General features: G+C 38.7%; 1 protein-coding gene across 2 annotated transcripts in view; it reads left to right on the top strand.

The window, feature by feature from the left end:
* The window catches only part of LOC126183594 (WD repeat-containing protein 6), a 284304-nt gene that overhangs the window by 163286 nt on the left and 108508 nt on the right, over positions 1-12510 (top strand). For both annotated transcript variants that reach the window (XM_049925694.1, XM_049925693.1), the window contains exons 7-10: positions 11-359; positions 5416-5571; positions 9576-9727; positions 11325-11564. In XM_049925694.1, coding sequence (XP_049781651.1) covers positions 11-359; positions 5416-5571; positions 9576-9727; positions 11325-11564 — 897 coding nt within the window. The remainder of the gene's footprint in view (positions 1-10; positions 360-5415; positions 5572-9575; positions 9728-11324; positions 11565-12510) is intronic.

The following is a 12510-nucleotide window of genomic DNA, read 5'->3' as shown; positions in this document are numbered from 1 at the left end:
GTTTTTGTAGGTTGTCGGTGGAAGTGATGGGGGAGTTATTGCATGGCCATTTAATATGTGGAGAGAAGAGAGTTTGAATCATGCACCATTGTCTTTCCATGGGTGCTTAAACAATTCAGTTAATCATGTAAATCATATAGATGGCATCATACTTCGCCGTATTGTTATTTTAAAGGATAACCATGTAGTGGCATTAACTAAAAATGCCGCTCTTTGGCATTATGATGACTGCCATGGTGCCGAATGTAAATTTACATTTGACTGCAAAAGATTTTCAAATATATGCCTTCTGGACATCTCACCATCAAGAGCTTTGCTTGCTATTGCATCATGTGATGGTGAAATTCTTGTTATGAGTGGTATGTATCGTAATATGAAACACTGTTGTTAATGAACGGATTTGTTAACAAGTTGTTTCATCTGTGACAGAAATTTTATTTGTACGAGCTACAGAAATTTTTAGTATGTCATATTAATAGAAGCCAGAGGTGTGGGAATTAAGCCTCAAGAATGACAGTGGGCAATAAGGGGAGACAACATACTTTTTAAAGTGCAACCTGTGTTTCATCCCAATTTTTTGTGCTTACTCAGTCTCTTAATTCTTATGGGATAAAAAATTAAAACACAGTACCTATTTTAAAACTTCACACATTCAGCAACATACAACCATAGGGTTAAGGAGTTGGTCTTACTAATCCTTCACAGACTTGACAGTAAAAAAGTGCATAATATGATGAATGTGGTGAAATATATTTATAATTATTAAAAGACATATGTTAGTTCTTCATATGCAGAGGGATAGAAGAAAGAAAGGTATGTTTAATTCTATGGAGCTACCCTGTAGGGTAACTTTTCCAATGGAAACTATACACCAAGTTTCATAACTTGTATTTTGACACAGCTACAGTTGAATTGCACAACACCTTAAATTAAAGTAAGTTTTTGTAGAATATATAGAGGCATAACACATATGACAGAACTCCAGAAGAAGTTGAAGTTAGCAATAAAATTTTAAGGAAATGTGACAATGCTTTCTGTGTACCTTTTCTATTCTCACCTCATCCTTTGACTGAGGAGGCTGGATGTGTTAGCAGAAGACCAATATGCCAATATGAACATTTTCCTGGAAAATCTGTTTATGTCACTTTTCACCATGTATGTTACGTTTGTATAATCTGTGTCATTCAAGGACATTGTTGTCATTCCTAAAGAAACAACTGCCTATTCAACCAAGAATTCACCTGGTGCCATACCTAAGAAATCTTAAAGTAAGATCCTTGAAGGATCTGGACAATCCCAGATTCCTTAAAAAAAAGTACCAGAGGGAAAAAAAATGCTCCTCACTGTTTCTTTTGTATTACATTTTTCACTGTTCCAGCTGGGCAGTGGCAGCATTGAATACGTCAGTATGCTTGGCTGTCACACATAAAATTGTTAAACAGTGTCTACCATAAGGGCACCTTCAGAATGTTCATAACACTGAGCATTTATGCTGAAGCTGGTGAAGGTGCCCTTTTCATCTAGCACAAATTATTCATAGTGTGATGAGTATCGACTCATGTCAACCCTATATTATCCAGATTTTAATCTCAATTCATAGTCATAAATGTGTTTTTCAAAGTTGCAGAAGGCCAAAAAAGTAACTTTCATTTCAAACAAAGAGACATCTTACAAATATAGGTATTTCATACACGAATTAATCCAAGATTGGTTTATGTACATATACTGGTTAATGCTGGGGTTCTTTGTTGTGAATAAACAAATAAAAGCACAATAAATCATATCCTTTAGACTATGCCTTTAGATAACCTTTTTACACCAAGTTAGATACACACTGTAACTTGGTGAATTAGGTCAAGGGGGCATTGTTGGGGATTCAGTTATTTTCCCTTAAAATGTCTGAGTTTTGCCTTCTAAATGAATTCATGAAAGATATTGGAGCAGATAATAAAGATTTTCATCATCTTCTGTGATTCCTCATCTGCTCTGATTACACAAATGACCATCAAAAAACTGAGAAATGATGTGTGCAACTAAATGGCCCAGAATGTATAGAGCACCTTTTTCATTTATGGAAAAGAGGTATAATTCTTCTGAGTGCCCTCAGAGCATTGGAATTTATTAAAATTAGGAAGCTGACATAGCAGCCACTGAAGGCAAAGAACATGCTGTTGCACATTGTTTGAAGGAATTCAGAGACATCCTGCTATGGTTGTAACTGGTAGTTACTGAAATACACAGTATTGATGTTAATAATATTTATTTTATATTTCATTCTGAACTGGTTTTTGACTTTCTAGTCAATCCTCAGATAACGTAAGACTATATTACTGTGAGACATCAGTTATGTTCCTCCAAGTACCAACAGAATATTCTATAAATGATAGTTTCAGTTAATAGTTTAGTTGCTGAGCAGTTTTCAGTTTCAGTTGATATGTTAGTATCTTGGTGTAGCTCAGCAGTTTTAGATGATGACTTTAGAAAGAAAGGTAAAGTTTTCCTATCAAAAGGCTGCTGGGTAAATGCAGAGGTGTAATAATTGTATATTTGAGATATAAGAGGCACCAAAAAGTTTCTTTTTGAAGGCCGCATAGTCCAGAATCGGTATGCCAGTCAGGAAAAATTGTCATGAGCATTGAGGCAATCACCCCACTGACACACCAGCACACCAGGATGAAGATTTTTGATTGGTGGAACACCATACCCTGTTGCATGAAGAAGTCTTTAACTGTCCCTCATCTGACAGGAATTATCAATTCTCCAAGGCCCTTTTTAAGGGACTGAAAGCATGATAATCATATGGAGAGAGATCAGCCTAATAGGGCGAGTGTTTGAGTGTCTCTCACTTCAGTTAGTATAACTTCTGTGTTACAACACTTACAATATGCGGATGTGCATTATCATGAAGCAACAGTGCCTCTTGTCAAATTTTTCCACAAAGGGTTTTTGAATAGACATGCTGCTGTGTACACACTCTTCATTCTCCAGTGGATATCTACCAGTGTTTGTCCTTCAGCAGCCAAGAGAAGAATAACAGCATGTTGGTCCTGTTTGGATGCATCTGCTAATAATGTCACCATAGTTCATGTTTCTGCACTTGCACCGCATGCTTGTCAAAAACTCGTAACTGCCACACTAATACCTTGTCTTCATGTTCGTGCTTATATACCCACAATAGAGTCATGCTATGTTGCATAGACAGTACAGTGCTCACCCCTTATAGCAGCAACATGAGCGAGTCAAGACAGGGTTCAGAATGTATGGAGCCATACCCCCAGTATTTTTCTGCTTAAGATTTTGTGCTGACTGAAGTATATAATATTTGGGGCTAGAAAGGATGTTATTCATCATCTGCAATTTTTTTATTACTGATTGGAATATCTTTGTTTTATTTTAGGCATCTGGGGAATACCTCAATGAGTAGCAGAATCAAAAAATGGAGACTCCAGATTGGAATATCACCAAAAGGATAGGATTAGGAAAAGGATACAGTGCTACCCATTCTCAAGGTGACCAATAGGTCTCTAGAAGAGCATAGCGATCCAAAGGATTGGAAAAGAGCACAGGTCATCCCCGTTTTCAAAAAGGGACGTCGAACAGATGTGCAGAACTATAGACCTATATCTCTGACGTCTATCAGTTGTAGAATTTTGGAACACTTATTATGTGCGAGTGTAATGGCTTTTCTGGAGACTAGAAATCTACTCTGTAGGAATCAGCATGGGTTTCGAAAAAGACGATCGTGTTAAACCCAGCTCTCGCTATTCGTCCACGAGACTCAGAGGGCCATAGACACGGGTTCCCAGGTAGATGGCGTGTTTCTTGACTTACGCAAGGCATTCGATACAGTTCCCCACAGTCGTTTAATGAACAAAGTAAGAGCATATGGACTATCAGACCAATTGTGTGATTGGATTGAAGAGTTCCTAGATCACAGAATGCAGTATGTCATTCTCAATGGAGAGAAGTCTTCCGAAGTAAGTGTGATTTCAGGTGTGCTGCAGGGGAGTGTCATAGGCCCATCGCTATTCACAATATACATAAATGACCTTGTGGATAACATTGGAAGTTCACTGAGGTTTTTTTGGAGATGATGCTGTGGTATATCTAGAGGTTGTAACAATGGAAAATTTTACTGAAATGCAGGAGGATCTGCAGCGAATTGACGCATGGTGCAGGGGATGGCAATTGAATCTCAATGTAGACAAGTGTAATGTGCTGCGAATACATAGAAAGAAAGATCCCTTATCATTTAGCTACAATATATCAGGTCAGCAACTGGAAGCAGTTAATTCCACAAATTATCTGGGAGTACTCATTAGGAGTGATTTAAAATGGAATGATCATATAAAGTTGATCGTTGGTAAAGCAGATGCCAGACTGAGATTCATTGGAAGAATCCTAAGGAAATGCAATCTGAAAACAAAGGAAGTAGGTTACAGTACACTTGTTCGCCCACTGCTTGAATACTGCTCAGCAGTGTGGGATCTGTACCAGATAGGGTTGGTAGAAGAGATAGAGAAGATCCAACGGAGAACAGCACGCTTCATTACAGGATCATTTAGTAATTGCAAAAGCGTTACGGAGATGATAGATAAACTCCAGTGGATGACTCTGCAGGAGAGATGCCCAGTAGCTCAGTACGGGCTTTTGTTGAAGTTTTGAGAACATACCTTCACCGAGGAGTCAAGCAGTATATTGCTCCCTCCTACGTATCTCTCACGAAGAGACCATGAGGATAAAATCAGAGAGATTAGAGCCCACACAGAGGCATACCGACAATCCTTCTTTCCACGAACAATACAAGACTGGAATAGAAGGGAGAATGGATAGAGGTACTCAAGGTACCCTCCGCCACACACCGTCAGGTGGCTTGCGGAATATGGATGTAGATGTAGATGTAGATGTAGAATTGAGTTGTAGATGCACACATGATCTCTGCTACCAGCAGCTCTGACTGCTACCACTGGTAGTGGTGTGGCCACATTACTAGTAGCTGTACATTCTGTTTTTATGTAACATTGTGAGCATCTCAATTATACACAGTGTCATCTGAAAATATATTCACATGAAGAGGTGGTGTTCAGTAGGGGGCACCTGTGCAACAGGCCAACCACAGTTTGTTGCAGTATGGCGTGTGATGTATGCTTGCAGGCTTATGCACTTAAAAATAAAACAATAGAAATTGAAACATAAAATTCAGTATTAATGTTTTAAGTTATCAACCAAGAAAAGAGAAAAAAATCAATGACTGCAATGTAAAATAACCATCTCAATAGTTAAGGTTGACCTATGGACACTGGAAAGCTATACAAATTGTTATCAAGAAATCATAGACTTGTGCATGTTTATTTTGATGAGATATGTTCAAATATGTTACAATGTTTTATTTAATATCTTACTTTGCATTGCCAGATGAAAACTGCTGCAGAGGGGAAACCTTAACAAAACTGGTCGAAGTGCACTCATTGGAAGGAGCCATATCATCATTGCACTGGGCTTCAGATGACTGTTTATTAGTATGTTCCTCTTCTGGTCCTATGGAGCTATGGAAACTCAAAGCAGTTGGTGGTGAGTACACAATCTTAAGACTGTGTTATGTAGCATCTGCACACATTTTTTTTGCCTCTCAGCTTGCTAGTCATGAAGTGACAGGAGTTACAATTTCAGACAGTACTATATTTGCCACATCTTTGAACAAACAATACTGTAGTGTAACAACCATGGTACCATTGATCATTGTCTGTGTTGTACTGTCCATCAGCTGTTTGCTGTGGAAACAAGTAATGAAGCAGTATCTCACCTTTCACAGCTGCTGCTCTTAACTCCTCCTTGGAGCACAGATTTAAATTAGGTTACATGAAACATTTAAGCATTCATTATGTTTGCATTGACCTTGCCGTTGGTGGGGAGGCTTGCGTGCCTCAGCGATACAGATAGCCGTACCGTAGGTGCAACCACAACAGAGGGGTATCTCTTGAGACGCCAGACAAACGTGTGGTTCCTGAAGAGGGGCAGCAGCCTTTACAGTAGTTGCAGGGGCAACAGTCTGGATGATTGACTGATCTGGTCTTGTAAAACTAACCAAAATGGACTTGCTGTTCTGGTAGTGCGAACGGCTGAAAGCAAGGGGAAACTACAGCCGTAATTTTTCCCGAGGGCCTGCAGCTTTACTGTATGATTAAATGATGATGGCGTCCTCTTGGGTAAAACATTCCGGAGGTAAAATAGTCCCCCATTCGGATCTCCAGGCGGGGACTACTCAAGAGGACGTCGTTATCAGGAGAAAGAATACTGGCGTTCTACGGATCGGAGCGTGGAATGTCAGATCCCTTAATCGGGCAGGTAGGTTAGAAAATTTAAAATGGGAAATGGTTAGGTTAAAGTTAGATATAGTGGGAATTAGTGAAGTTTGGTGGCAGGAGGACCAAGACGTTTGGTCAGGTGAATACAGGGTTATAAATACAAAATCAAATAGGGGTAATGCAGGAGTAGGTATAATAATGAATAAAAAAAATAGGAGTGCGGGTAAGCTACTACAAACAACATAGTGAACGCATTATTGTGGCCAAGATAGACACGAAGCCCACACCTACTACAGTTGTACAAGTTTATATGCCAACTAGCTCTGCAGATGATGAAGAAATTGATGAAATGTATGATGAGATAAAAGAAATTATTCAGGTAGTGAAGGGAGACGAAAATTTAATAGTCATAGGTGACTGGAATTCGAGAGTAGGAAAAGGGAGAGAAGGAAACATAGTAGGTGAATATGGAATGGGTGTAAGGAATGAAAGAGGAAGCCGCCTGGTAGAATGTTGCACAGATCATAATTTAATCATAGCTAACACTTGATTCAGGAATCATGAAAAAAAGTTGTATACATGGTAGAAGCCTGGAGATACTAGAAGGTTGGAATACTATCTTTCAGATTCTAAAGGTGGCAGGGGTAAAATACAGGGAGCAAAAGGCTATTTACAATTTGTACAGAAACCAGATGGCAGTTATAAGAGTCGAGGGGCATGAAAGAGAAGCAGTGGTTGGGAAGGGAGTGAGACAGGGTTGTAGCCTCTCCTCGATGTTATTCAATCTGTATATTGAGCAGGCAGTGAAGGAAACAAAAGAAAAATTCGGAGTAGGTATTAAAATCCATGGAGAAGAAATAAAAACTTTGAGGTACTCCTATGACATTGTAATTCTGTCAGAGACAGCAAAGGACTTGGAAGAGCAGTTGAACGGAATGGACAATGTCTTGAAAGGAGGTTATAAGATGAACATCAACAAAAGCAAAACGAGGATAATGGAATGTAGTCTAATTAAGTCGGGTGATGCTGTGGGAATTAGATTAGGAAATGAGATGCTTAAAGTAGTAAAGGAGTTTTGCTATTCGGGGAGCAAAATAACTGAGGATGGTCAAAGTAGAGAAGACATAAAATGTAGACTGGCAATGGCAAGGAAAGCGTTTCTGAAGAAGAGAAATTGGTTAACATCGAGTATAGATTTAAGTGTCAGGAAGTCATTTTTGAAAGTATTTGTATGGAGTGTAGCCGTGTATTGAAGTGAAACGTGGACGATAAATAGTTTGGACAAGAAGAGAATAGAAGTTTTCAAAATGTAGTGCTACAGAAGAATGCTGATGATTAGATGGTTAGATCACATAACTAATGATGAGGTATCGAATAGAATTGGGAGAAGAGAAATTTGTGTCACAACTTGACTAGAAGAAGGGATCAGTTGGTAGGACATGTTCTGAGGCATCAAGGGATCACAAATTTAGCATTGGAGGGCAGCATGTAGGGTAAAAATTGTAGAGGGAGACCAAGAGATGAATACACTAAGCAGATTCAGAAGGATGTAGGTTGCAGTAGGTACTGGGAGATGAAGAAGCTTGCACAGGATAGGGTAGCATGGAGAGCTGCATCAAACTAGTCTCAGGACTGAAGACCACAACAACAACAACAACAACATGTTTGCATGTTGGGTTTAATTTGTTAGGTACATAATAGGAAATGCCAAATACAGAATTAGTTTGTTTTACTGACAGTCTAAATCAGGAAAATGAAACTGGATTTCTTTTCCTGCAGCCCTATTGATCTGGGTGAAGATCACTTCCTCCTGTAATCCTCTGAAAAACACAAAGAAAAGAATGTATATCCTGTAATATTGTGTACATACACTATGTGATCAAAAGTATCGGGACACCTGGCTGAGAATGACGTACAAGTTTATGGTGCCCTTTATCGGTAATGCTGGAATTCAATATGGTGTTGGCCCACCCTTAGCCTTGATGACAGCTTCCACTCTCACAGGGACATGTTCAATCAGGTGCTGGAAGGTTTTTGGGGGAATGGCAGCCAATTCTTCATGGAGTGCTGCACTGAGGAGAGGTATGGATGTCAGTGGGTGAGGCTTGGTATGAAGTCGGTGTTCCAAAACATTCAGATCAGAACTCGGTGCAGGCCAATCCATTCCAGTGATGTTATTGTCATGTAACAGTTCGCCACAGGCCATGCATTATGATCTGGTGCTTGATCATGTTGAAAGATTCAATTGCCATCCCCGAATTGCTCTTCAACTGTGGGAAGCAAGAAGGTGCTTAAAACATCAATGTAGGCCTGTGCTGTGATAGTGTCATGCAAAACAAGGTGTGCAAGCCCCCTCCATGAAAAACATGATACACCATAACACCACTGCCTCCAAATTTTACATTTGGCACTACACACACTGGCAGATGATGATCACTGGGCATTCGCCATACTCACACCCTGCCATCAGATCGCCACATCGTGTACCGTGATTTGTCACTACACACAATGTTTTTCCACTGTTCAGTCATCCAATGTTTATGCTCCTTACACCAAGTGAGGCATCTTTTGGCTTATGAGCAGCCGCTTGGCGATGAAATCCGAGTTTTCTCACCTCCCACCTAACTATCATAGTACTTGCAGTGGATCGTGATGCAGTTTGGAATTCCTGTGTGATGGTCTGGATAGATATCTGCCTATTACACATTACAATACTCTTCAACAGTCAGCGGTCTCTGTCAGTCAACAGATGAGGTCGGCCTGTATGCTTTTGTGCTGTATGTGTCCCTTCACATTTCCACCTCACTATCACATCGGAAACAGTAGACCTAGGGATGTTTAGGAGTATGGAAATCTCATGTACAGATGTATGAAACAAGTGACAGCCAATCACCTGACCACATTCAAAGTCCGTGAGTTCCATGGTGTGCCCCATTCTGCTCTCTCACGATGCCTAGTAACTACTGAGGTCGCTGATATGGAGTACCTGGTAGTAGGTGGCAGCACAATGCACCTAATATGAAAAAGTATGTCTTTGGGATTGTCTGAATACTTTTGATCGCGTAATGTTTGTACTATGGAGAGCTGTGACTGGTAATAAATATATTCCACATTTTTCAAAACACTCCATCAGATAATCAAGTGATAAATTTTTATTTGATGAAAGAAAGTTGATTACTGTGGACTGCATAAAATTACTTATTTTCTGTACTTGTTAGTGGTATCTACCATATTTCCAGTCACTACCTATTGCTTTATTTTCTGTTACAGATGAATGTCACTCTCTTACCTGTCTTCAGAAGTTCAGCTTACCAACTAAGAAAAGGTCATCTGTTATGACAGCTGTGATTCATGACAGTCATCTGTTATTTGGTGACAGGACAGGAAACATACATGTTTATGGTTTAATAACCACTGATGATGTAAGTATTATCCCCATGCCAGCCAACTCGCAAAAGTTTACATTGTAAATTACATCTTTGAGCCACCCCTTGATCCCAGTATGTATTCATCAAACATATTTAGGCCCAAGATTTCTTATTCATGAAAGTAATGCCTGAAGCTTTTTTGCACATAAATGAGGGCTTCATCATGATTATGAGGCACATATAAGTATATCACCCTAATTTTTGGTGGAGTCCGTACAAGGTAGCAAACAATGAAGGGAAACCATTTCATGAATGAACTCATTCCAGCAGGAAAAATCTGAAGTTGGAATACAACCCTATTGCCCATGGTGCCAGAATGGATCATACGTCAGGTTAAAAAATAAAAACTTTCCATAGTTTATGTGGACTTTGTTTGTACACACATTTGTTCATCACATTGGTTAGATGGAAATATAACAGAAACAGAACAGTCTTGTTTCAGTGCAGACTATGAGTGATAAGGAATGTGATGTGCATGAGGTGCGTAAGGAGCAGTTTTCTTTAAAAATGAAGCCGTTAATATGGTACAGAAAGTATCATTTTTTTTTTCAATCTTAAAGGCTTTGAGTGAATTCTTTTGGGAGATTTGTGATTTAATAACTAATGTAAGAGTTCAAAAATATTTTTTTTTGCATTTGGAATTGGCACTTTGTGCCTCCTTTTTTCTACCAGAAGTCTCACATCTTTTTTTCCACCTTTTGTTACATTTTTATACCTAACGATCCTAAGCCTACAAGTCTGTTGTTGATATAGTCCCTCGAGCAATGATACAGTAATCCTGTACATTTTATGTCCTGTGAGCAGAAGAGTGGTGAGGCACATCACACAAATTGACAAAGGTATCAGATTTTTGCACCATCATAGCAACAACATATTTGTAAATTGAAATGTGGAATACTTTGCGTGGAGAGTTGCCTGCGCCTTCATTTTCTCTTTTCTTAAATGGAACTACTTGTCATTAATTTTATATAATACCTAATAGCACACCAGTCTCTCGTAGAAGGAAGATAAATAATGTAAGATTTTAAAGCCAATCATAGTGAGGCCATTAGAGATAGAGTACAATCCAAATTGAATAAGGATGGGTGGGAAACTGAATGCAGGTAATTACAGTGTCATTGGCTTTAATTTCGTTAGGTATCTGACTACTGTTTTCAGTATTTGATGGACAGTGTGGATTGGCGGGGGGGGGGGGGGGGGGGGGGGGGTTAGAAGAACTGGTGCAGAAGTAGCTGCAATTAAATGCTTCCACCATAGTCTGTAAATCTCAATAACTGGCATGTGTATATTCCTTAGGTTCACTGGAATCTGTGCAACTTTTGCCACTTGTATCATGTATGAGTCTACGTAGTAGATAGCAGTCAGCAAAAGGGGTACATTGCTACTTTATCTGTGAATGTTTGCATATTGGCATGTAATATGATTAAATGTTTTATTTCAAATCATTTGTGACTCTGTGCCTAAAGGAAAGGAAAATTTTCAGGAATGATTTATTGTCCCATAAGAATTTCCATTTCTGAATTAATTTGCTTATTTGTGATAAATTTTGTGATCTTGGTTACACATTCATATCAGTAATTAATTGTTCCAGAACAATGGGACAGTAATGTTCGATAAACTGCATACAAAGCACCAACACAGAAAAGAAAGTGTCACATTTATAATGAGCCTGAAATCTGAAATAATTTCAGTTGGACGTGATGGTATGCTCTGCTGGTTTACTGTAGCAAATAAAACATTACATGAGGTTTCTGTCTGCAGGCTACCTATGGAATGGCCTGCAAGAATTCTTATTGCAAATGGTGGAATCCTTATTGCAGGTTTTGTTGATGTAAGTACTGTCTTTTCTTCTTTTTTTTTTTTTAATTCAGTCTTTCAGAGCAAAATTTGTCTTCTTGTCTTCTGTGTCCATTTATTTTCATACATGTTTTGTATCTTTGTGATTGAGCTTATACAAAAATGTATTTTTTTATCAAAATAAGACAGTATGAGAGATTTGCAGCTTTTTTGTTGTGATTAATCCTAAACAAAGTTGCAAATCATGGTATTATTGTTAAAGCATACAAAACTAAAACAAAGTGTTATTTTGTGATTGAAGTGTCTTTTATATAAAAGCTGCAGTGATATTAACATGTATCATGTGTACTGCTGCAGCGCTGGAGTGTTGTGTTTGTTGATGTATGTAAACTTTCAATGTTGTTTTTAAGCACTTGCTCATCTTCAGATAATAGTGTTGACTTTTGCTAGAAGATTTTTGTAGAATTTTGCATGTCATTGAGCAAGGTGTTGTAAGGAGGTGCCAAGCAATAGCCTTTAGCATACTCACAGGGATAACCGCACATATTGTTGAAAGACACTGAAAATAAGGGAGAGGGGGGGGGGGGGGGAGCTACAGAACCCAAAAATGCAAAGTAGTAGACTTATCACTACTTTTGTTTCGTGTAATCCTGGAGAAATATGTTGTGCTGGAGATGTTAGGCTCCAAAATGTTTACTGTCATAAAGAACTATTCACGGCACTGATGAAATACTGTATTTCAGTACTTTACTTAAGAATGTAAAATAAGACAATGTGTGTAGTTGCTATAAGGAGTATTTCCAGGTTCGCAAGTGCCCATGTTTCTTATACCATTTTCACAGAGTGCTATAAAGGTCTTTTTTATCATTGGTGATGAAAAGTGGGATAGTACATCAATGGTAACTCCTGACAACAGTTACTTGGGTGATTTCATTCCAGTTAATCCAAAATGGGGAAAGAGAACTTCATTTCAGGAGAAG

Source organism: Schistocerca cancellata, chromosome 4, assembly GCF_023864275.1.
Source record: "Schistocerca cancellata isolate TAMUIC-IGC-003103 chromosome 4, iqSchCanc2.1, whole genome shotgun sequence".
NCBI lineage: Eukaryota > Metazoa > Arthropoda > Insecta > Orthoptera > Acrididae > Schistocerca > Schistocerca cancellata.
Note: the sequence above shows the minus strand (reverse complement) of the source record. Positions and strands in the feature narration are given on the sequence as shown.